The following is a 27,165-nucleotide window of genomic DNA, read 5'->3' as shown; positions in this document are numbered from 1 at the left end:
GCACCGTGTTATCTTCATGTGTTCAATACTTATTCCCTGTGTCATTTCACTTTGGCTCAACTTGTATACTTAAATGTTCTGATTTTTTTGCATGAATTCAGTATTTGGCTTGATGGCTACATCTGGTGGAAATTTTGTGTCAATAGCCCACTTATAAATCCCCTTACTGATAAAAATGCTGATGTGTCAAATACTTATTTCACCCGCTGTATGCCATGAAAAATAAAGGCAGTTCTGAAGGCAAAAGTGGGTCCAACACAGTACTACAGGGTGTATCTTATGAAGTGGCCGGTGAGTGTATATTTTGCACTAGATTTGAGTGGGTTTGAGTTCTCCTAATATGTCCTGCTAATGTGTTACACTGTTATTGAGCTGTACCAATCAACTTTCAACTGACTTGAACTGAAAAATTACACTATTCATAGTTTTCAGTTAAGTGACTGGCTAGAAGACCTGGTGGGCAAAACATCTAAACATTTAAAGTGCCTTTGAAACAGGGATATTAACAGAACAAATTCAGCACACACCTTATTTATGATGCAGGAACACCCCCCCCCCCCCAGAGCAGTGGTGTGTGTGTGTGTGTATGTTCACTTCTCATTGCTATGTGCGTGTACTTGGATGGGATAAATGCATTTCTGTAATGTTTGCCATATTTATAGCTACTGTATGAACAAACTTTTGGAGAAACGAGATGAACACGGCTAAATCTTTCAGTGCTACAGAATTACCGCTGCAAATTGTTTAATCATTTTAAACACAAACAGTTTAGGGTTAAATACTTGTTCACAACATACATTTCCTTTTGTGCGAAGAAGGGTAGTCGCTGTACAACAACAGGATATGTGGGTACCTCACCTGTTGATAATCAATTCCTGTCACCCTCTTCCTGTAGCTACAAATGCAAAACAAAAACAAAAAAATATCCTGACAATACTTCAGAAGAGTCAAAACGAGCAACAAGGGTAAGTAAAACAGAATAATTCTGTACAGTTCTGCTGTAAATGTAATCGCAGTGCATCATTTATTTAAACACATTATTAACTTAATTATAAATTTTTCCTTTTGTTTTACAAAAGTGTAGCAAATGTTTAAATTGTTGATGTTAAAAATGAAATACCATTATTATGTTTGCTATTATGGGGATGTGTTCAGTTTTCCTTCCCTGACAGTATGGGAGAAATATGATAATGCATAATAAAATTTGTAATTATACAATTAACCATATATCATAAAACATCATACATTTGCATTGCCACAAAACTAAACTGAACCTGTCTCCTCCAGGGTGAGTTTGTGGATATGATTAAAGATTTATTAAAGGGATGTGATCAACATTGTATTAACTCTTTCTTTCTCTCTTTCTTTTTTCTTTTCTTTCTTTCTTTCTTTCTTTCTTTCTTTCTTTCTTTCTTTCTTTCTTTTTTTTTGTTACCAGAACAAAGTCATTTCTCACCAGAAAAACAACTCATTTCACCTGACCAACATACTGTGCTGTGTACAGACCTTCAAAGATGCCTTTTCCACAGTTTCTAAGACTATATGGGGGCAATATGACCAAAATGAGTATGGTGACTTCACTTCCACTCAGCATTTTGTTAGTGGGTTTGCAGGCAATGATTGATGTAAAATTTGCATGTCCGTGCATTCCTAAGTGGAACAAAACTATATCCGCTTTAATCTTTGTTGCTCCTGCTTGTCTTGCTTTTGTTTTAATGCTATTGTTTTTAAGGCCTTGGAAATATGAATGTAAATGGACTATATGGAAATGTTGCTGTTGTGGAGAAAAAAAAAATTGTGGAAGTTGCTGTTGTGGGGGGAGAAAAATTTGTGGAAGTTGCTGTTGTGTTGAAAAAAAATGTTGTGGAAGTTGCTGTTGTGGGGTGAGAAAAATTTGTGGAAGTTGTTGTTGTGGGGTGAGCAAAATTTGTGGAAGTTGCTGTTGTGGAGAAAAAAAATGTTGTGGAAGTTGCTGTTGTGGAGAAAAAAAATGTTGTGGAAGTTGCTGTTGTGGAGAAAAAAAATGTTGTGGAAGTTGCTGTTGTGGAGAACAAAACAAAAGAGGAGCATCTAAAAGAGAAGACAAGAAAGAAGCATCTCAGTCTGAAAAAGATGAGCTTGATGTAAATTTTAGTCGTGAAAAAGCTGTTTTAGCTTGTTTAACTCCGAGTCTTGTGTGGATCTGTTTATGCTTCATTGATGGTGATTATCTCACATGTGGATTAACATACTGGGATGGACACTATGCCTGTGATAAAGAACTGCATCCAAATTGCCTGAATTGGTGCAAACCCAATGATCTGGGACAAGGAAAAAAAGAGACTGAACATGAATATGAACAAACACGAAACTGGATTGCCATATCAAAGGTAAATATAATAGGCTTTTTAACCCAAATTTATTTTTAATAATCTACTTTTTTTTTTTCTGAATGTCTTAAAGGAATCTAAATCGTAATGTTATTTATGCTTATAAATTGTGACAGATACTATTTGCTTATCAGTATTGTTGTACATTAACAGGATGCACTAATAACAGAGTGTAAATTATTTTATTTATTAAAATTATTAAATAGACGCTGCCTTAATGGTACAACAAAACCCTTTCATAACCTACCTACACCTAAACCTACCCAAATAATACATCATTATTAAATACACATTAGGCCCTTGATTTCCACTTGACATCCACAAGCATAACTCTCTGTGACATATACCCCCACAGATGCTGATTAACACTGTCCGACAACATAAGATGAACAAGACGCCAGTGTGTTTATTCTCAGCATTATAACTTTATTCTCATCATTGAATGAGTTTTTACTCAATATTTTATTTAAACATTTTTTTCCTGAAATTTAATTCGTTTTTTTCTCGAAATTTTATGATTTGACCCCCAGATATAACATCCATGCAATCACCCCATTGCTGATCTATACAGGTGGAGCTGGGGAAGGTGGGGGGCACTGCAACTGCTACTACAAGCACTAGCAACGTTTTTGAATTCTGTTGGCCTGCTCAATCTAGAGTTTCATGACAGAACTTTCTATTAATATTTTACAGTGGTAAAATTGCAATCAATAAATAAACATTCTGAGACAGGAAAGGAAATTAATAATTGAGAATTGTATTAACATTAAGTCATCCTTCTCCCATTTTCACCCCAAATTATTTCAGGAGACTGTGCCTCCCTTTCGAGCTGCTACACAAATGTCTGAATTCAATAGTTAAATCTACAAGTGAAAATATACTCAACATATGTATATGAAACAACCGTATTGTTTTTTTTTTTTTTTTTAACACACACACACATATATATATATTAACTGTATATCTATTTTTTTTTTTTTAAGACTACAGGTTATGCTCTGGCGATTATCTTCTGCTTCATAGCAATTATTATTGTGTTGTGTGAATGCTGCAAAAGTGGAAAATCAAACAGAGACAACAGAGGATCATCTCAAAGAGGAGACAGCGGAAGAACACCTGAGAGTTTCAGACTCATTAACAGGACAAGTAACACAGATATAACACCGTTTTGAAGTGACAGTATCAGCGATATCAAATTCCATCAGCTTTTTTGTACATTGTGACCTAACAAAGTTTGGTTGTATCTTCTTGAGTGAGCCTTTTGCATGCAGCACAAGAGTCAGGGGTATTTTTGTACTGATTTTATTTTCCTTTTGTATTTTTATAATTTGTATAAAGAAATGAATTACACCGTTCATAGAGGTTTGTATGTTACATTTACACTTGATCCCAAAGATTTATTTCCTATTTGTGATTTTATTTTATTTTTAATTGAGATAAAACTTTACAAGTTGTTTACAATTACCTAAACAAATGTACTATTTTATTTCGATTTGACAGCTGTTCTTCTTGTGTCTGGGTTTGAATGATTTAATCAGGTTCACTTTAATGGTCAATCTACATCAGCAACAGCAATACATTTTATACAGAATCCTCCAGACAAACTATTGATTATGCCATTATTTGTTGTATTAGTTTATGATCAATGTTAACAGATCCTTTTAAATATTTTTTTTTTAAATAAAGATCTAATGTTCCAAATTAGAGATCTCATCTTTACACATTGATTGGTGAAAAAATAAAATAAAATACTGATGATCTACTTTTTACTTGGTGGCTGCTTCTAAAAAACCTCCTACTCAGTGTAGGCTACTTAATTTCTATAAGTACTTACTTAACGAGTGCTAAAAGATTGGGTACTCTACAGACAAATCTTGTTAAGTATAAATGAGGTCCAGGCATCATCCGCCATGTTGACGTTATCTTGTGACTTAAGACGTAATAACAAGCTCAAAAACTTAATATTTATGAGCAACATGTTTAACAGATTTCTGTCTGACAGCAGCCAGTGCTGCAGACAGAGATCTGATCTCACCATCATCCAGTCTGTCTGGAATGACATGAAGAAACAGAACAAACTGAGACAGACTCAATCCAGAAGAACAACGTCTCCAAGATGCTTTAAGAAACCTACGGGACGATCCCCATGACCGAACCAAGTGGCAAATGTTGTGCCAATCAGCGGACCCTGCACTGCAGGACTAACTCCAGGAAAAAGAAGAAGAAAAAGAAGTGTAGGGAAAACATTTAAATTTCATTTTGTCAAATTTAGATGAAAAATACCAATACATGCCACAGAGCTTAGACCTTCTTTTACCACAAAGAACCTTTTATGAAACAGAAAGGTTCAGATTTTAAAGGTTCTTTATGGAACCATTTAGTTTCTTCTATGGCATCGTAATCAGAGCACACCTCGCTTTTCAGAATGATGAGCTTTGTAAAAATTGATGCGTTTCAGAATGCGGGCATAGAGGAGAAACTATAATGTACATTTTGTGGAAAATTAGGTGGGTTTTTTTTTTTTACCATAAACCACATGAACACATTGCATTAACATTTATATTTCCTTGAAGAAAGTTTGGTCATTACCTCACAAATACCTGATAAGCAAAAAAATGAGAAAAGTTACATACCCTTTCATGCATGGTGTCTACTACAGTGGACAGATATTTGAAGAGATTGCTTAATTTATTTAAAAAGGAAAAGGGAAGAGGAGATGCACCCAGAACATGAGAAAACGTTTTTCCAAAATCCAAATAAGTCATGTAAGATGTGTTAACATAGTTAACATAGTAGAATGATTCTAAGTTACATTTTTTTAACAAATCCAGTTCAATGAGCAATTCATTTTGAAATTCCTTTGATTTGTCTCTGAATTAATCCATTTGAAAGGTGTCAGCTGAATGATTGGAAAAGAAAACACTGTTGTTTGGAGATGCAGCGGTTTTTTTTTTTTTTTTTTTTTTAATCATTTTGTTGACATTTTCTCCCACTAGGCATATGTGTAATGGCAGTAAGATGAGATAGAGCACTTAAGACTCATCAGATGATCACATAATTTAGTGAAACATTAATATAGCAATATAGAATCATCCACTGAAAAAAATGAGGTGTGAACATTTGAGAATTTATCATCATCTTTCTAAATGTGCGCTCTTTGCCATAATCGTAATGGGTACAAACGCAAATGTGTGTGTCCTTCTTCTATATGAAATAATCATGGATACCAGTTTATGCTGTTTGATTTTGGTATTGAAAGTCATATTTGTAAGCATACGCAGTTGAAGTGAGGCTAATAAATTCTAAATTCTGCCTGGCATTTAACGAACATTTCAAACATTATATGGTTCTTAATATTGTTTTGGGAGTCTCCTACAATAGGATTACAATAGGATGTCGTGGAAAAGTTCATTTATTTCAGTAATTGAACTCAAATTGTGAAACTCATGTATTAAATAAATTCAATGCACACAGACTGAAGTCTCTGGTACTTTTAATTGTGATGAATTTGTCTCACATTTAACAAAAACCCACCAGTTCACATCAACAAATTAGAATACTTCATAAAACCAATACAAAAAAATGTTCTGTGGCCACAGATTCACCGGTCTTGTCTTTTTCTTGCAGGACCCTGTACGTAACAGTACTAAATTAGTTTTAATCATTTAATCACCACCACAGCGTCTTGTATCCATTGGCAACATGCACGATAAGTGTTGATTGCAAGTGACGTCACAGGTAGCGGAGAGTGCAAGTAGCGATTGCAAGTGACATTGTAATTTAGTTTCTTTTTTCTTGTCTTCACCACCTGACTACTGTTGTTGACTACTGTTATTGTTAAATGTCACAGACAGAGATATTAGGAAAAAATAAGAAAAGTAAAAGGTAAGTGAAGGTGCAGTTCAAGAGGGAAGCTTTAATTATTTTGCACGGCCCCAGCTTAGACCTGTTTATGTAATGGCTATACAAATAATAGGGTTGTCTGTGGTTTCAGAATTGTCTGTGGTTGTATAGGATGGCCTGGATGAGTGTGAGATTTCAGGCCTAAAATTGTGTCTCAGTCCACCCTTGATTTGCCCTATGCTGTGTTTTAAGATATAAAATCATTATTAAAAAAATAAATATATCATACATGCAGATAGATTTCATGCCAAATTTATTCATCATTTAAACGCGAGGTGCATATTTTCATCACGCAGAACTCATGCAGGCTGTGTTTTAGCTTCACTAAACAAATGTATGGAAATGTATATGTAGCCTATCTATCTGATTATTAGACAAGAGAGCTGGTTTGTTTCTGAGAGACAGCGATGTGGCTGTTCGATTGGTGTTCGCGCTGTGCTTATTCTACTCATTCATCATCATATTGCACAAAGTTTAAATCATTGACATTTAAATATAAACAAATAGTAGAACATGTATGAAGTGGTGTTTTAGTTGATGTTACTCTTGCCAAGCTCTGATTTCTGAAAGACGCACAGAGAGGCAACAGCAATGCAGTTGTTTTATTTGCGCTCGATTACACGATTCACTTCACACACTCACACTGTAAAAAGTAATTGCTGATTCTACTTAAGAAAAACTAGTGAATTTAACTTACTTTGTAAAATTTGTTGAATTAACTTGATTAGACTGTGTACTGTGAACTTAGGTAGTTAAACTAAACAGATCTAGTACAATGTACTTATGATTGTTAAGTGTATTGTACTAAAGGCATGTTCACGCTGTTGCAAATTTCTGGAGCACAGAATTTGCATAGTAATAATAATAATAATGATGAATGATGAAATTATTATTTTTTTAGTAAATGCCCTACAATTATTTATATATATATATATATATATATATATACATACATACATACATACATACACACACACACACACACACGTGTGCGTGTGCGTGTGTATGCATTTATTTATAGGTTCTGAATCTTTTTTTTTCTTCACGCTATATAAAATAACTGGGAAGATTAAAGCTTATTTGCAGGCCCATCAGCTGCTAATGCTTCACAGTCTATTATATTTTTATTTATAGAGCTTGATATAGTTACTGGCCGTTGGGTAAGTTTCAGCATAAGACAAAACTACTCTTCTAATCAGCTACATTAATCTCTTAAATGCATTTTCGAATCGCGCATGCGCAATGGGACGGTTTGTGTTAAGACGACGACGACGACGACGACGACGACGAAGAAGAACTTCAGCTCGTGTTCTGGATGAGGCAGCAAAACTAGGTATGCTCTTGAACAACCATTTATAAACCTTGATGTCATTGTATTGTGTATAAACACACACACACACACACACACACACACACGTGTGCGTGTGCATGCATTTATTTATAGATTCTGAACCTTTTTTCCTTCACGCCATAAAATAACTGGGAAGATTAAAGCTTATTTGCAAGCCCATCAGCTGCTGCTGTTTCACAGTCTATTCTATTTTTTTATTAACAGAGCTTGATATAGTTACTGGCCGTTGGGTAAGTTTCAGCATAAGATAAAACAACTCTTCTAATAGTCTACTTTAATTTCTTAAAAGCGTTTTCGTCTCGCGCATGCGCAATGGGATGGTGTGTGTTTGAAGAAGACGACGTCGACGAAGAATTTACGCTCGTGTTCGGGATGAGGCAGTAAAGTTAGGTATGCTCTTGAATGAATACTTATAAATCTTAATGCATTTCATATAAAAACTCAAATTTAATTTGCTCATTGTACAGTAAGAGGAAAAGGCACACTAAAGTAGTTTTATGTTGAATGAGACCAGTGGCTTTTACTAGTTTGCAAAAACCGTTTTTTACTGAACACTGTTTTTATGTAGCGTTACAGTTTATAAGCTGTTTTAATCGGTAATAAGTTCGGGGTTTATTAAGATGTAAAAACCTGTGCGGCCTTAACGAAACAATTTTCTAGAACGTTCGATGCTCACGTGTCGTTCACATGGAAATTAACAACACGATAAATTAAGATGTCGTAACTAACAAGCAATTACTACCTTATTTTGTCTTTTTATTTTGTGTATGCTCATTTTTGTGACTTAAATTCATGCAGTGGACGTGCAAGTTCTGCTTGTTTTCGTGTGAAAAGAGGGCTCCGCTGTTGAAACACTACAGATTAAAACATGGAAGCTACTCTAGAAGTATTCCGATTCCATGTCTCTACACAGATTGTCTTTGTTCATTTAAATCATTTAATGCACTAAAGGTGCACTTAACAAAAAATCATTCACATCAAGCACACGGTAGCCAATCCAGTCCATGTGATAACATCCCTTTGATATTTAACTGCCCACTTTGCAGTTTTGAGGAGCCCTGCACAAAGTCAATTTTTTTTTCTCATTTACGGCAGCATCTAAAAAATCATGAAACAGTGCAGTGTCCGTACAACAATTGCAATTTTGAGAGCAATGTCTACTCTACATTTAATTCACATATATGTAGAGATCATGGAGCACATGATCAAAGACAATTGAAATCTGAGGTTCTCTTGCACATTGCTTCTCACAGTGTAGATAATGTGCAACAAGAAGAGCCTTTGAGCCCTGATCCTGTAGATGAACATTTGGAGGAAAATGATATAGAGAATGAAAACCTTGATCAATTGCATCATCAATTGGAGCACAATTTAGCCTCACTATTTCTTAAAATGCAGGCAATTTTGCATGTTTCTGATTCGGCTGCACAGGAAATAATTCAACAAATAAATCAAATTTTACTTTTTTCAGAACCCCTTGTCTATCATGCAATTCAGCAAATTCTCCTTGAACATGGACTGAGTGGCTGTGATTAATTAGTGAGAAAAATTGTGAATGCAGTAAAAGAAAGTAACCCAATCTTGACAATGACCAAAGATGGCGAGCCTCTTTCCACAATAAGCAGAAGAGAATCATATTTTCAGAGGGAATTTCCGATTGTCATGCCAATTGAATACAAGCTTGATGCACACTCAGTCTCTTATGTGCCAATTCTGCAAATGTTGCAGAAAATTCTAAACAGGCCAGACATTCTAAATAGGGTCCTTTGCAATGATCGATCAGTTAATGAATTCAAGACTTACCGAGATGGCACCCACTATCAAGAAAATGACTTTTTCAACACTGAGACCTTCAGGATTGTTCTGGGTCTTTATGTTGATGAATTTGAGCTGGCCAATCCCCTTGGCACTTCTAGAAAAAAACACAAACTGTTCGCTCTCTATTGGGTTCTAGCTAATCTTCCCTCAAAAGATCGTTCATTACTTCAGTCAATTCAGCTAGCAATTTTATGCAGAGCTACTGCAGTAAAACAACATGGTTACACAGACATCTTGCGACCACTTGTTCAGGACCTTGAAACTCTTGAAAAGCATGGTGTATACATTGAACAGTTAGGAGAATGTGTGAAAGGAAGTGTACTTTTTGTGTCATCTGATAATCTAGGTGCTCATTCTTTCGCAGGACTACAGGAGAGTTTCACTGTTGAGCACCCTTGTCGGTTCTGCTTGGCAACGAGGAGTGAAATCCAGGAGAAGGAGGTCCGGTCGGAAGCATTTGAACTGAGAACCAAGCAGGAGCATGACAGGCATGTGGCTGAAGTGTTACACGATGCGAGTTTGGTAAAGCAATATGGTGTAAAAGGTGGCTGTGTTTTAAGTGAAAGGTTGGAACATTTTCACACAGTTGGTGGTTTTCCACCTGACCTAATGCATGACCTTATGGAGGGTGTCATCCCTATTGAAATGTCCTTGTGCATTAATGATTTGGTCTCAAGGAAATTAATCTCTCTTGAATCCCTGAATCAAGCTATCAAGCAGTTTCCTTACAAATTCTCAGACAAAGTTGATCAGCCTCAAATCATCCCAGGCACATTTGCCTCAAAAGGTACCATTGGGGGTAATGCACATGAGAATTGGGCGCTTATTAGACTTCTGCCCCTCATGGTTGGCTTTGATATCCCTGAGAATGATAAAACATGGGAAATTGTGTTGCTTCTGAAAGATATGTTAGAAATGACGTTGGCATTCAAGTTCACTGAGGATTCTCTTGATTTTCTTGATGCAAAGATCTCAGAACACAGACATTTGCTTTTAACAGTCTTTCCTCATTTCAAATTGCGCCCTAAACACCACTATATTGAGCACTATCCGCAGCTCATAAGAACATATGGGCCACTAAGAGATATGTGGACGATGCGATTTGAGGGAAAACATAAAGTGTTCAAGCAGGTAATCCGTGACACCAAAAACTTTAAAAATGTTCCACAAACTTTGGCTGTTCGCCATCAAAGACTGCTGGCTTACTACATTGACTCCCCCTCCTTTCTCAAGCCACCCATACAGACAGATAAGATGATGGGTACTTTGATGTCAACTTTCCCTCAGAACATTCAGGAATTCCTGAGAGACAAATATGCAGTTCAGAACACTGTCCTCGCAGCATCATCTGTGAGCATTGATGGAATCAAGTACAATCCAGATATGGTTGTATCTGTTGGTATTGCTCAGGCCTACCTGATTTCAGACAGATTTTCAAAATTCTTGTCATCAACAGTGATGTTCTGTTTGTGTGTAAAGATCTGACATGTTGGTACATTGAGCACCTTCTTTTGAACTGTGCAGTCCTGTGCTATCACTGTCAATTACCAAACCCTCGGATCTAAATGACCCATTTCCTTTGCCAGCCTATACACTTCGGGGCAGGACCTATGTTACGCTCAAACATTATATCATATGCTGAATGAATGACAATTCAGGTTTTAAAGGGACTTCAGAAATTCTGCAAATTATCATTATTTAGTCTCATTCTTATTCTGTAGACAAAAATTATTTTTGAAAAGATTTCTGACTGCTCTTGTCTATGTCAGAAGATCGCAGGCATAGCTTCAGGAGCACACAAAAGCATACATAATTTCATTAAACTAGGTGTTCAAATAGTAGATCAATAGGTTTGGTGAGAAACAAACTGAAATGTTATTTATTATTTTCTTTAAATTGTCACATCGTGCATGTACTCGAGAGAGTAGCGGTTAGCTTAAATGCTGTCCTGTGTGAAGGGTTTCTCCTTTGCACAGTTTTTTTCAAGATTTATAAATAATTTGAAAGAAAAAAAACTGTATATCAATCTTGAACAAATTCTCCTGTGCAAATGAACAACCCTTCACACAGTATAGCATACACACAGGATATATACAGTTAAATGGATTATATATTGAAGTTCATTTCTCAACAAACCCAACCATTTATGCCTTAAATGCTTGAACTGTATTGCACAAGTCACATGAAATTATGAATGCCTCTGTGTACATTACATTTTAAACAAGGATGAGTGAAACTTTTTGAATCATGTTTTTGCAAAGGATGGGTTTAGAATGATGAAATTGGGGTGAGCAGTCCCTTTAAGAAAACTAACTCAATTCTTTAACCTTTGTAGAGAGACCAAGTATGGAGACAACAACTGTACTCCGAGTTATAATTTGTGACAACGACATCCGAAAAATTGTACTTCCTGTGAAACCACAGACAGTTGACTCACTGTTGGAACAACTTGAAGAAAAGCTGGGACTTCAGTACAAGTTCGCACTTCAGTTTGAGGATCCAGACTTCAACAATTCCCTCGTGAATCTTACCAACATTGCTGACTTGCCAGATAAGCCTACACTGAAGATTGTCTCCCTTGTGACGTCACCAACCCCTAGCACAGCTGACACTGAAGTCCTATCTGTGGCTTCTGATCATCCACGCCATTGTCTACGGACTGCATGGCCAGAAACTTTCGAGATCCCTACTTTTCCTGTTGACGTTGAGTATAGATTACGTCAGGGAAATCTACAGTACATGCGAGATCAAACATACCTACAATTGTCAGGAGAGCTTAAGCATGAGATTCTCGAAAAACTCTCAGAAACTATATACAGTTACAAAGCTTACCCAGATAAGGAAGACTTCGAGGCTGTTGCTACTGCTTTGATACAAAAACACCCTTGCCTTACCCAGCCTGGCTCATCTAAGGGGTGGAATGGGTGGTATGATAGCCTTAGGTGGAAAATGGGCAATTACCGCTCAAAACTGCGTCGAGCTGGATGCTTGGAGGTATCCATAAATGGTGGGAAAAGAAGAGGACTGCAGCCTCAGAGAAACATCAAAAGACCCAAGAGGTTTGAAATCAATTTTCTACCGAACTTCCCTGATGGTGAAGATGAAGCCAGCATGGAGTCCAAAAGGTAAGAGATGGTGGAAGAAATGAAGAAACGTCGTCTTAACGTTGCACTGATAGCTGATCATGGCAGAGTTTAATCGTATATCTGGCAAAAACCTGCAAGCTGAATTCTTTCAAGAACTGGACAGATTTACTCCAAAGGTGGAGACATTGGTTCCAAACTTAAGAAGATTCTGCAGCAGATTGAAAATGACGTAAGCTCCTCGACTTATTACAATTTTTTTTCGAAAGCAAAACAAATGTTGCTTTTGCTGTTGTTTTTTGCTCTGTGTTGTGTAAGCGCTATTCAAGATACATTTTTATAACTTTGCAGAAATCGAACATCAATGCGGGACGAACAGCCGGTCTTCACGGCCTACCACTCCTCCTCGGAGAGGACCCCTCCGATTTTTACAAGACATGTTTTGTAAGTATTTTCTTCTCTGATGATTCTTATTTAACAGGCAAACTGTTCTTCAAACAGTTTTGATATCTAGAAAGAAGAGTTATGAAGGCAAGAAAAACAGTGAGGATACTGAAACAAGGAAAGGGATAGAGAAAAGAAAGTGAAAGATAAATAAAAAAAATTAGGGAAAAAGACAGTATAAGAAGATTTTATATTGCATAAATGAATAAAAAAAACATTTCTAAGAAAGACAATAGATTATTTTGATAGTTTTAATTAATATAGCTGGCCTTCAGTTTGTCTTTTCATGCAGCTGTTTGATGTATGTATTCCCCCCTGCATCCACTCCTGTGTCCTGTTTGAAAAGGCCTTAACATTTAGAAATACCATGTTATAAGTTTAGTTTTACATTTTAATGAGAGTATGTGCTCTTAAAGGGATAGTTCACCGCAGAAAAAATTGTCATTTACTTACCCTTATGTTGTTCCAAACCTGTATGAGTTTCTTTCTTCTAGCTGAACACAAAAGATATTTCGAAGAATGTCAGTAATCAAACAGTTGAGAGTAGAATTTAATTGACTTCCATAGTATTTTTCCTATTATGGAAGTCAATGTCTACTCTCAACTGTCTGTTTACCAACGTTCATCAAAATATCTTCTTTTCAGTTCAACAGAAGAAAGAAACTCATGCAGGTTTAGAACAACTTGAGGGTGAGTAAATGAGACAATTTTCATTTTGGGGTGAACTTTGCCTTTAAAAGATGTTTTGTGGCTTTCTTTGACCTAATTTTTGTTATGTTTTCCCATTTTTAGGACTGTGATGACAATGAAGACATGTCGGACGTTGAAATAGGTATTCTGACAGTGATTCCAGAGGACTCTGCAACTGTACCCTACTCCCTGCAACGTGGTGCCACAACAACGGCAATCATTTTGGAAGGTACAGTGGTTGTGGATGATCTTGAAAATCTTCCACAAGCAACGTGTCTGCTCTTTGGACTAATTTATGCTCTAAACTTAGAGTATCCTGCAGCACTGAAATGCACATTCGACTTCATACAAAGAGTGATTTTGTCCCTTGGCCACAAGTCACTCAAACCTAAAATCCAATCACTGAAAAATCGCCTGATGCAGTAATAGATCATAGCCATGATGCTAGTTTGAGTGAATAGAAGCTGTCTTTAAGAAAACTAAAGAAATTGTTCAGTACTGTTTTACAGATAATTCAGTTTTTTCAATTGTTGAAAATGAAATAATAAAAATCCACATTTAAGAGGATGTTTTGAAAAATTTCAAGTTTACTTGTTTGGTTTTAGAATAGTTTTAATATAAGAGAACTGTAGTAGGAAGGTGTTCTGTACTAAACTTGTAACATACTTGCAAGCTCTGCTTTTGAACACTTTGTAAAGATGTTAAAAACAAAGAAACATTCATCCTTTTAATTGTCTTTTTATTTCTTGAGTGCAGTATGTGCTTTTTTTTTTCTAAAATGTTGCTGGCGGGCAGTTGACGGGCATGCCTTAAGTAATGTTTTAAAATGAATACTGTTTTATAGAGCAAATAAAGTGTTCTAGTGTTGTGCCAAATCTGTTGTCTGTCTTTGCATTCTCAACTTAGAATTTTGAGTACAACTTGCTTGAGAAATTTAAGGCAATCAGTTTCCACACATTCGTCTAGTAAAATGAACAAGCCGACATGTTAGAAGAACTGTTTTGTTTAAGTTCTGCTTACAAATCTCAACTTAAATCTGTAAGTTACCTAAACTTTTGAATTTGAGTTACTTGTACTCAAGTTTTATGGTACCCTCTACAAATACACAAGTTAACTCTACAAAGTAGTAGAGAGTAGTATCAACTAAAAAATTATGACCTAATTTACTTGAGAATTTTGAGGCAATCAGTTTCCACAGCTTTTCTAAGTAAAGTCAACTTATTACTTTTTACAGTGCATTATTGCGTAGTGACTTTAGAGGTTTATGTAACACAAGGTCTGACTGTGCCAGCCAAAGCCCAATATTATTCACCAGGATTATTCATTATTAATTTTGAAGTCATTATGCGTGCCTTTCCGAATAAGGTATTCACCTTCAGGCATACCAGCCTCCCTCTCCTGCCACTCAGTTCCTCAGCCCTGCCTCCACTGGGTTCCGGCCAGCCCCTCAGCTCACCCTCAGTCAGCACCATCCAGGTGCTTTGACTCACCCACTCCCCATGAATCATCGCCTCGGCGTGGGGATCCCCTGTCTCCACCTCCAACCACAGAGCCCTGGAATCCAACTCGGTCCTCCATCCCATCGTCTCTGTCTTGGCTCAATGCCCCCCTTAGATCCACCAAGGTCAATCATCCCACCAGCTCTGCTCTTCATTCCTTTGGCTCCACTGTACTCTGCCTTCCCTCCAGCTCCATTGTTGTCCTTGGTCACACTGGCTCCGCAGCAGGCTTCTGCGTCCACATCTCTGCCTCTGTCCCTTGAGCCAATAACTCTGCTTTTGCCCTATGGACCTTTTGTGTCACCTTGACTCCATGTCTCATTAGCTCTGTCTGAATCTCCATCATGACTGGCTTCATCAAACGAGTTTGTACCCCTGGTTACATCTTCTAAGTTTCCACCATTGCTCATCCCTCCTGCGACTCCACCCTGGAACTGCATGCTGACTGTGGTCTGGGTATACATCTGGCTTCTCCTGTATCTGGCTTCCCCATGGCTTCTCCCACCCTCCACTCCCCCATTGACTTTTACTTTGGACTTGGTTTTGTTTGGTTCATTTACTCAAACAGTACACTGACTAAACTGCTGTGAAGAGAGAACTGAAGATGAACACCATGCCGAACCAGATAACGAACGAAAGATTGACTCGTTCTCGAGTCAAGTAACCCGAGAACGAGTTACTGGTTCTTTTTTAAATGGGAATCACTCAGGAGCCACCCAGCGGAGGGGAAAGATTTGACTCTATCGCTTTATTCCAAGCAACGGGGCCATTCCGGTGCACGAAATTCGCAGGATAGGAGAAGGTAGTGATGCTTGGTGTATCTAAAAAGGTGCCATTGTCCGGTGAGTCTAATACCGCATAATCTTATTAACTGTTTTTCTCCTGAACTACAACTTTTTTTACCACACTATTCTGTGCCAATCCCGTCATTCAGCCAATATCACTGGTAAAGGTAAGGTATGGGATAGGTCTATGGGTTAGCATTTTTAGTTGCACTGTTTAGGAAACACTTTAACTGACACAACCAATAAAAACTTCAGAATCAGCTGTGGGGCGGAGTTTGCACGGTAGTGGATTGGTGGAAAAATTGTGCATGTGTGTCATGCGCCTGTCTGTCAATGGGAGGAAGCCACGCCCTATTTTGGAGTTCCACCCATATTTGGAGATCTCCTATTTGGAGACTACTTACTTTATATCAGCATTAAACCTATACACATTCTGTTTACATTAATACAGATTTTATAATCTATATTTGAAAATGAACTAAAATTTAAGTAAAATATTAAAACCAAATTCACTAAGAGTCTGATAAAACCAACAGCAGTGATAATGCATTAGGAGTTAAATTTTACAAATGTTTCTGTTGTTAAAGGGATAGTTCACCCAAAAATAACAAAATAAAAATCTGTCATCCTTTTCTCGCCCTCATGTTGTTCCAACCCTGTATGACTTTCTTATTTCTGTGGAACATAAAGGAAGATCATATGGGAAATGTCTAAGTGATTTTGTTTTTGTTGTTGTTGTTTTCACAATATAAGTCAAGGGTTAACAAAATGGTTTGGTTACCAATATTCTTCAAAATATTTTCTTCTATGTTCTTCAGAAGAAAGAAAATCATAGGTTTGGAACAACATGAGGGTGAATAAATGTAAGCAGTTTACAATGTGAATTTGTATGTGATGAAAAAAAATATTACATTTATTTAGTTAACTGCATTTGCAGTGTATTCAGAAGTAGTTTATTTGAATTAATTAATAATCATTATAGCTGGAAACTGTAGCAGCCTTTTTGTTTTTGGAGCAGAAGTCTAGTTTTTTTTTTTTTTTTTTTTTTCACTGAGTTGTTTCTTTCTGAGTTCTTGCTGAAAAACCACTTCTTCTTTTTTTTGGTCACAATGTATGGAACAGCTGTCTTTAAATAGTAAAGCAGAAGCAGAAATTAACCACAAACAACACACATACACAAAAATGACGAACACAAGAGTAAGTCTTAAAGGAATCACTTTCATTTAGATTTGTTTTAATTTTTCCTGCAAAGTGTTCACTGCAGTTTGTGTATTCAGAAGTTTTAATTTAATGATTCAATTACTGAAATTTACAAAATTATTTTCTTCATGAAGGTGATCTGTGCACCATATATCCACAGTCCATGAGACAAAGATGCCACTAACTAATTGTTTGTCTTCGGTGTTAAAGAAAACACATGCATTTCTGAAACATTTCTGTACGTCATCATCGTGTTACACGATGGAGATCATTTTTCTTGTGCCATATTGGAAGGGAATTTGTGTGTTTGACAACAGCTCAACAGATCGAAAAATTCAGAAATTAGACCACACTACAAAATATGACATATATCCATCAATCTCAAGTAAATATGACTGTATGAGTGTTTCCTCTTATTGTAATATCATAAAAGAAAAATTTAATTTGTTTAAACTTACTATTATTATTATTATTATTTTACCTCACAATGTTTCAGACGAGAAAATGAAAGTGCCTCTTAAGAATGACTTCTTTTTATACATATATATTTTTCCTGTGCTTGTGAACCATATAACCATTCATTAAACCTCAATAAAAAGAATTTGTATTTTTTTCCAGCAGATATATGGTTATGGCGTGAGCTGTGACTTCATCGTCTTGGCAATTATCTACAGTATCTTGTCTCATATACTTGTCTCATAATACTTTATATGCATTCAAATCTTATCTTATATATTAATGGATCATTATATGTTAAAGAGGGCCTTGCCTCCCTTCCCCTTCCTCAATCCCCCCTACTGAACGTGATCAATTTTGAAAGTGAAAGTGAAAAAAAAAAAAAAATCCTACCCGCATTAAAATTAAGCCATAGCCTTAAATGCATGTAACATGTTGTCATTATATGCTGAGTTATCAAAAGCACAGCATAGAAAGTGAAAGAACAACTGATGCGGGTGATGATCATCCACAGTTTGTAATTTTGTACTTTCCACTACACAGTAGGGGTGTAACATTACTCAAAAATCGCGGTTCGGTACGTACTTCGTGTTACAAACACGCCAGGTTCCACCTCCACTCATTCACAACGCACGCCCTCACCTGAGTACTGAGCACTTCCACTTGACCCTCATCATCACCCAATCATATCTCCACCATAAATACCATGCACTCAGTCAGCGTCCGGTCTCTATCGCGACAAGGTCTTACCTGTATGCTAACTCTAAGGACTAATTCTTCCTCTACTTACCTCTCTCCAGCGATCCTCCGAAGATCAAAGTCTCCATAATGCATGTGTGTGTGGTTCACCTCCCTCCTGTGACGTCTTCACCCAGCTATCACGGATATATATAAAACTTTTCCAAAGTGTAAAATGCAGCATCAACAGTTTCAGTTTTTAGACCTGCTCAGATTTCGTTATTGCGTTGGACCGATCGGACCGATCGGAATTAAGAGCAAAGGTCTGTTTAAATGCCGACGGGATCTGAGTTTGAATTACAATCGTTTTTTTCCTAGTTGTAGTGATGTTCACACTCGCGTGATGCCTTTTGAAAACATTAGGCCGGTGACACACTGGCATTAAAAGGTGCAAACACATCAGACAGAATTATGTTTTCTACTTTACAGTGTATGTATTTGACAGTTTTTAAACACTTAATTTAATGAAGCTTTTATTACTCATTATTCATAATATATATTTTTTTCAATCAAAAAATGATTTCAAAGCCTGTACAGTGATTTTTCTATTGGCATCAAATAAATACTGTGGATATCATATCGAAAAGTAGTGTCATGTTTTTCCAATAAATGGGTGGGTTATTGCTGAGAAACCACTTCAGTTTTTCTTTTTTTGGTGGGGGGGAGGGGGGTTTGCCAAAATGTGTGGCACAGCTGCCTTTAAATGTTAAAGCAGAAACAGGAATTAACAATAACTAACAGCATATCACAATAGGCAGGAAAAGCAAACAAAAGAATAAGTCTAAAAAACAAATGCAAATAATGTGAAAAAAAGATTTTAGATTAGAGATAACACCATTTTGAATGTCTTAGAGGTTTAACGTTTTAAAAACAACGTTTTTAATAAAGTTTTAAGGTAAATATTTTTGCTTTCGTGTTGTGGTTAGTCTTTTTGGTCCCACTTTATAGTGTCCCTAATACCTGTGTACTTACAGTAGTAACTAGATGTGTATGTAGTATGTAACCACAGTGTAAGTACACATTGATACATAGAATCTACAGCTTTAATGTTTGTGTAACTACACATATGTAACAACCCACTGAATGATATGTGTATACAAATGTGTAACAGGACATTGGTAACAACACTTTTTGGTAATGACAGTACAAATGTGTAACAGGACTAACAGCACTTTTTGGTAAATAAAGTGTTGCACTTTATATTAGATTTATCATGTAATTACTCTGATGTTACAAAGCAGCTGCCATTAAGTTTGGCTTTTACATGTAAATTATGGTTGGTGTCCAGAATGTTACACTTTATATTAAGTAGACAGTTCCTGCAGTGTTACCATGTAAGTGCACTGGTATTTCTTCCTATCTCCACCCCCTGGATCCCATTTCCACCCTTCAACCTACCCATCTCCTCCCCCTAGATCAAATTGTTCCGATTACTTTTATACATGTTGTTACAAAATGCAGTTATATGATTCCTGTACCACAAGTAGAAGTGAAATATATATATATATATATATATATATATATATATATATATATATATATATATATATATATATATATATATATATATATACAGCTCAGACACTAAATATAATGTGGGACCATAGATGAATCTACAGTACCAGATAATTATCCCCACACAAAAGATACAATTTGGTAATCATAGTTTAAGACAGGGGCCTCCAACTCTGCTCCTAGAGAGCTAGCGTCCTGTAGATGTCACCCCAAAACCCCAATCAAACACACATTTAGTAGCGACTTATCCCACATTCCCTACGAGGCCCTCCCTTTGAGCCCTCCCAGTCAGCTGACGTATGTCCCATGTCGCTTAAGACTGCCCTTCTTCTAGCTTTAGTGTCAGTTAAGCGAGTGAGAGATTTATAAGCACTGTCAGTCAGTACTTATTGCATTGAGTTTAGACTAAACAACTACAGAGTTCTCCTCAAACTATGTACCTAAATTTCTCTCCACTTTGTTCAGAGCTAAAGTTATCACCCTTCTGGCTCTTCCTAACCCAGAGGAAAAGCAGGGTCCAAATATGCTTTATTTTTTCGTCTAGTTCATGCTCATAGAGTGTGTTTAAAATGCTCTAGCCACTTCCAGCATTCAGAGCAGATTTTTGTTTGCTTTGGAGGCTGCTCTAAATGACTGCTAGTTATGAAGCAAAGATCTCACAGGACAGTTGATGCTATAGGCCTGGCATATGCCTCAGTGGACTTGCAGTATCCTATTGGAGTGAGGAATTCTACCAGAGAATTCTACCAGAGGAATGGCCTCCTCTTGGGCTTGGTCCAGATGAGATTCTCTTTCTATGATATCTTTGTAGCTGCCGGCTGATCTTCAATGACTACCTTCACCAGGCTTTATAACTTGGATGTTCCTGGCCTTCAGGCACGGATTTTGTCCACTTAATTTACCTTATCACCAGTGTAAGTGGAGAAGGTCTTGTTATGTAGAGCTCAGCCTATTGGCTTGAGTCCCATAACTGCCACATACTTATAGGAGCCCTCATTGCAGGTGCACTGGGGCTTGGCTCGCAGAGTGGCTTCATCTTGCACCATTCGAAAGGGAATGCTCCATTTACTAACATAACCTTTGTTCCCTGAGATGAATGTTATAAGGATTGATTGTTTGATTTGATTGAAGGGTATTTGTGGTTGTAGTTTTTGAGGAACTTTTTAATCATTATCATCATTATAAGTCATTAACCAAGTTTAACATATGTAAAAATGTTTGAAATCATGAAGAGTTGCACAAGGGCTGCCACTTCATAAAGCAGTTTGATTCATTATAAAGAACACAATGTGAACTATTGGTAAAATATTTGAAAAATTAGTGAGTGAAGTTTACATTATTTAGTAAACTGATTTCCACTTCAAATTATATATATATATTTTTGCGCAGAACCAGACGGAGTTTGATCCATTTGCAGCTCTTTATTTAGGATAGTCAAACAGACGGGGTCAAACGACAGCAAACTGAGCAATGGGGCGAGGCAGAGACAGAGTCGGGTAATCAAGCAGAAAGTCGAGGCAGGCAGAGAACAATCAATAACATGAAACAGTCCAGGGTCAAGAGAAGAAAACAAAACACAGGTAATAATGCTCAGAACTGACAGCCGGGGCAAATCAAGACTTCGCAATGAGTGTGTGTGTGAGCAGTTTATATGAGCGTGGAAATGAGGTGCAGGTGTAGGTGTAATTAGTCCCAGGTGTGAGGCCTTGTGGGAAATGGAGTTCATAGTAAAACTAATATTCGGCGATGGCCCCATCTGGTGGTGCAAGGGAGGCGGTACAGGAACCTCCTCTGTAACATATATATATATATATATATATATATATATATATATATATATATATACAGGTGCTGGTCATTTAATTAGAATATCATCAAAAAGTTGATTTATTTCATTAATTCCATTCAGAAAGTGAAACTTGTATATTATATTCATTCATTACACACAGACTGATATCAAATTCAGTATCTCAGAAAATTTGAATATAACTTAAGACCAATACAAAGAAAGGATTTTTTGAAATCTTGGCCAACTAAAAATTACAAAAATGAAAAGTATAAGCATGTACAGCACTCAATACTTAGTTGGGACTCCTTTTGTCCTTAATTGCAGCATGAAATCCATGTCTTGCATATATCTGTGCATAGTGGTTCTTGAAGCACTGACTCCAGCTGCAGTCCACTCTTTGTGAATTTCCCCCACATTTTTGAATAGGTTTTGTTTCACAATACTCTCCAGTGTGTGGTTATCCCTATTGCTTGTACACTTTTTTCTACAACATATTTTCCTTCCCTTCGCCTCTCTATTAATGTGCATGGACACAGAGCTCTGTGAACAGCCAGCCTCTTTTGCAATGACCTTTTGTGTCTTGCCCTCCCTGTCCCTAGTCGTCTTTTGGACAACTGTCAAGTCAGCAGTCTTCCCCATGATTGTGTAGCCTACAGAAGAGAGACCATTTAAAGGCTTTGCAGGTGTTTTGAGTTAATTAGCTGATTAGAGTGTGGCACCAGGTGTCTTTTCACAATATTCAAATTTTCTAAAAATATTGAATTAGGTATTTTCATTAGTTGTCAGTTATAAACATCAAAATTAAAAGAAATAAACATTTGAAATATATCCCTCTGTGTATAATGAATGAATATAATATACAAGTTTCACTTTTTGAATGAAATTAGTGAAATAAATCAACTTTTGATGATATTCTAATTATATGACCAGCACCTGTATATTTAATACATCCCTAATATATATATATATATATATATATATATATATATATATATATATATATATTAGGGATGTCCCCGACTAAGGATTTTCATAGTCGAATCTGAATTTTCGAATCTTGCCGATATTCGACTGATAGTCAAATCATATGTTTTGGGGCGGGGCAAAATATATTAACAAGAGTCAAGTCAGACATTCGACTAATTACTGATGTTAACACACAGGGAGAATGTGTAATGAACACCTTGCAGATATAAACAGGGTAAATAATGTTTTATGTTTTCATTAACAGATGAAGATGACCAGTAGAGCGATCCATTTTATAGCAAGTTTTTAATCAATGGGATTCAACTCATAATGTAAAATGCTTCGTTATTTATACAACATAACGTTTATATTAAGACTTATAGGCTATTTGCAAAAAGTGCCTGAATGCACATAAAGATGTCTGCGGGTCTAGAAATTCGAACTTTTGTGGACGCATTCTTCACGAAACAATGTGCAGAAACACGGCAGCTAAACTCTAAAAGTTTATAGCATTTTAGTATAATGGTCTTCTCATTATAATAGTAAGTATATAACATTCCCAGTCATAGTCATTGATATTCTGCATTGTAGTTTGACCTGCTCGCGCTGTGCGCTTAAGATATATCACCGTAGTACAATGAGGTAAATTATATATCCACGATATATATACACCGGCTGTTTTGAAAATCACTTGGATTTATTCATGCACTTTAAAATATTAATTTGAAGCTTCTTTCTTTTAAAATTCTTACAGCTTTATCACAGTAGGCTGTATATTAACTTATTGGGAGAAAACTGGTACTTCTATGTGAAATCAGACATTTGAGCTCCCCATATAGTCAAAATGGCATAATCAATAACACCCCGTGAATATTCGTCTGTTAGATTGGTAGTCAAATAAGATTCCTCGAATCAAAGCATCGATTTGTCGACTATATGGGGTCACCCCTGATATATAATATATTTTATATAATGTAAAAAATATAATTAAAAAACAAACATTTTATTTTAATCTAATTTGGAAAGTTAACGGCCCACATCAAAAGTAAAATGAATAAGCCTCATGCTGAATGAAGTGTCTCTTACTCTCAATTTCTCTTAGCTAATAAATGGAAATCAATATAACGGGGGTTACTTATTTAAAATAATAATAAAAAAAGAATCCAAATTTTGTTTTTAAATTTAAAAGTCTGTTATTTTACTAGTTTATTTACTTTACAGGAAGCAGCATGTCTCCTTAAAATGTTATTACGCTACCAAAAGCAAGACTACTTACTCTATAGCAGCATCAAACCTATACACATTCGGTTAATATTATTAAAGATTTTATAATCTATATTTGTAACAATGGACTGCGACAGAGGATTAATGGGAACTGGTATTTATTGATGGAGGCAGAATATAACAGTGGATGAGTAGTAAATGGAAGTTAAAGGAGGATTCTTGCCAACGGGTATGCACTTGTCGGATGGGGTGACCAGTGTAGTCGGGGAAGGTGTCCAGGGAGTTTATTAATTAAATAATGAATTAATTAATAATATTAATTTTAGATGGAAACTGTAGCAAACTTTTTATTTTGGGATCAGAAGTCTAGGTGGTGTCCGTTTTTTTTTCCACTGTTTTTTCTTTCTGAGTTCTTGCTGAAAAACCACTTCTTCTTTTTTTTTTGGTCACAATGTATGTTATAGATGTCTTTGAATGATAAATGCAGAAGCAGAAATTAACCACAAACAACACACAGACACAAAAATGACGAACACAAGAGTAAGTCTCAAAGGATTCACTTTCATTTAGATTTGTTTAAATTTTTTCCTGCAAAGTGTTCACTGCAGTTTGTGTGTTCAGAAGTTTTAATTTAATGATTCAATTACTGAAATTAACAAAATTATTTTCTTCATGAAGGTGATCTGTGCACCATATAAAGATCGTATCCACAGTCCATGAGACAAAGATGCCACTATCTGAATGTTTGTCTTTGGAGAAAACTCATGCATTTCTGAAACGACATTCTTTTTAATAACTTTTCTATTGAGTCTTTTGTTAATCGGATTTGAGGAGTTCATGCAAACAGAAGTTTTCTCATGCCTGTGCAGACATGATCTGAATATACAACCGAAAGTCAGAGATGGGCATAAATACATGGAAATGTATTTAAAATACAAATACAAAATACTGTGTGGAAAAAATGTATTTAAATACAAATACAAAATACTGTGTGGAAAAATTGTATATGAATACAAATACAGTATTTTGTATTTTGAAAATACACAAAATACATGTGAAATTGAAGATTCAGTGCAGGTATCCCTATTAGGCTGAAATCTATCTGGGCCTATTCTGAATGCCAAAACGCATTTAGATGTGTGCAACTGCTTAGAAACCTTTGTTTTAATTTTATATACCTCTTTCCTTCCCCTGAAGTGTAAGAAATAAAAAACTACAAAAACTACAAAAACTAATTTTATTATGTTTTATCAGCATCATTTAAAGCCAGTGTGACAGATTGGCGTTCCAATGTGGCCCAGTTCTGTTTGTTTCACAATCTTAAAGTATCTGCCATCCAATATTGTTGACCTAACCCGCCCAGTTGAACTAGTTGATGGAATTCCGATGGGTGATAAGACCAAAATCTTAATTTTACTTTACAGTAACAATATATGGCATGGTTTCACAATTATCAATATCAGTTTTGATACAGCAGCAAAAACTGAATTTCAAACTCTTGATGTTTTTTTTTTTTTTACGCAAGTAGTAAAGTAACTTTTATATTTGCTTAATGTAAAGTTTATTTGTTTCTATATACATAATTAGAAAATATAAAGTTTATCTAAAATATATATTTTTTTAATTTCCACAATTTTTTTGGTGAACAATAAAACTAAAAGTGTGGTGTATCTTTCATCATTGTCCTCACAAATGCACACAATCACTACACTAAACTGATGTAGACAGACAATGATTAACCTAATTATTTCATCTCTACATAAACAAACATTTGCATAGATGGGTAAACACAATCACAATTTATAAATGTGTCCAGTTACATTTTCATGAAGCACCATGTTTGTAAAATTGAAAATGATTACATTTACAAAATGAGCCTGCATAGCAGAAATAATGAATAAAGTAATGGTAGGTGTTTAATACAACCGTTAATTGAAATAAAATAATTAATGAATTAAAAACATATATAACACAGTATTGTTCAATTTAGTGTTATACATATATTATCATATTAATATGTTTTGTTCTAATGTCCCAATTCACAATTTTGTGTTTACTGGTTTTAACTTGATTATTTGGTTACGGTTTAAGAAGTGTACTAAAAAACTTTTTCACATGTGTCGTCAAAATGACCCACAACCCAATCAGTTTACATGTCAAGAAATCCATTTATTCACAAACTTCTCACGAGACGAGTGTTTGACATAGACAGTATAAGAGATGTTTCTCAAATTATTCGGCAAACTACTTCCTCTCATCGCTGCTTTTTCGTGGTTTTTTAGAACAATTACTCAGAGTTGCCTTCTGTCATTTCACAGAATTATACAAGGGAGAGCGTGTCAAGCATAAAAGCATTGTAGGTTTACTGAGGAGTGCGCGCAGTAAGCAGGTTCATGGCGTAGAGCCATGCGAATTGCGAAAGTATAAACAAGGCTTCAACTGCACAAAGCTAAAGAGAAAGCGGAAAGTCCTATGTAAAAGATTTAGAAAAAGTTCCATCGATTCACAATTTATACCGTCGATACGAATCTACGATATTGTCATATGATATCACCCATCCCTAACATGCAGTAACGTTATTGATTCAAACACATTTGACAAGCTACTTTAATCAACAAGTAGCACATCCTCACTTTATTCCAGAAAAGTTGCCGATCCAAGGCTGGGTTGTACAGCTGCGGCTCACGTGGATGAATGTTGGGGTTGGGGTTGGGATTGGGGGGAGGGGCGCGTCTGGTCTGAACTAGTTGACGCGTGAAAACAGTACCCTGATAAAGAGGTTGACTGGCTCAAAGTATTTTGAGTATTTTGAAAATAAAAAAAATACTCATCTTAAATGTATTTAAATACAAATTACATTTGATTTTTTCCAAAGGTTTTAAAATACAAAATAAAAAATAGTATTTTGTATTTCAAATACGTATTTTAAATACATGTATCTGAAATACTGCCCATCCCTGCCGAAAGTGAGCATCCTCATTGGAACGGCTTTTTTCATTTTCGACTTATGTTCCTCTTTTTAGGGCCTTTTAGAGAGAAATGCAGTCATTTTTGAGAATGAGCAAATGATGAGCTGTCCTAAATCTTTCACTAAATATCTGATTACACCCGTAATGTGGGTCATATCTTGTCTCATATACTTGTCTCATAATACTTTATATGCATTCAAACCTTATCTCATATATTAATGGATCATTATATGTTAACGAGGGTCTTGCCTCCCTTCCCCTCCTCAATCCTCCCTACTGAACATGATCAATTTTGAAAGTAAAAGTGAAAAGCTGATATTGCAATCGCAACGCAATCACGAAACCAATTTTTGTTTCAGTCTGCCG

General features: G+C 35.9%; 2 protein-coding genes across 2 annotated transcripts; both read left to right on the top strand.

Moving 5' to 3' along the window:
* Positions 1-375: 375 nt before the first annotated feature.
* On the top strand, positions 376-3,981 carry LOC113064817 (uncharacterized). Its single transcript, XM_026235761.1, has 3 exons — positions 376-965; positions 1,439-2,369; positions 3,353-3,981. The coding sequence occupies exons 2-3, from the start codon at positions 1,515-1,517 to the stop codon at positions 3,539-3,541; spliced, it is 1,044 nt and encodes a 347-aa protein (XP_026091546.1). The 5' UTR covers positions 376-965; positions 1,439-1,514; the 3' UTR covers positions 3,542-3,981.
* A 3,657-nt stretch (positions 3,982-7,638) lies between these two features.
* On the top strand, positions 7,639-12,570 carry LOC113064531 (uncharacterized). Its single transcript, XM_026235392.1, has 3 exons — positions 7,639-8,013; positions 9,806-9,929; positions 11,777-12,570. The coding sequence occupies exons 2-3, from the start codon at positions 9,923-9,925 to the stop codon at positions 12,568-12,570; spliced, it is 801 nt and encodes a 266-aa protein (XP_026091177.1). The 5' UTR covers positions 7,639-8,013; positions 9,806-9,922.
* Positions 12,571-27,165: the final 14,595 nt, after the last annotated feature.

This window comes from Carassius auratus, chromosome 47, assembly GCF_003368295.1.
Source record: "Carassius auratus strain Wakin chromosome 47, ASM336829v1, whole genome shotgun sequence".
In the NCBI taxonomy this organism is placed as follows: domain Eukaryota; kingdom Metazoa; phylum Chordata; class Actinopteri; order Cypriniformes; family Cyprinidae; genus Carassius; species Carassius auratus.
The sequence above is the reverse complement of the archived record's forward strand: the minus strand, read 5'-3'. Positions and strand labels throughout refer to the sequence as shown.

What these genes read in the sequence shown, in the direction of transcription:
- LOC113064817 (XM_026235761.1), top strand. Translation starts at nt 1,515, where the DNA reads ATGCCTTTTCCACAGTTTCTAAGACTATATGGGGGCAATATGACCAAA. An exon ending in ACTGGATTGCCATATCAAAG is followed by an intron (nt 2,370 to 3,352) that starts GTAAATATAATA and finishes TTTTTTTTTAAG; the next exon opens with ACTACAGGTTATGCTCTGGC.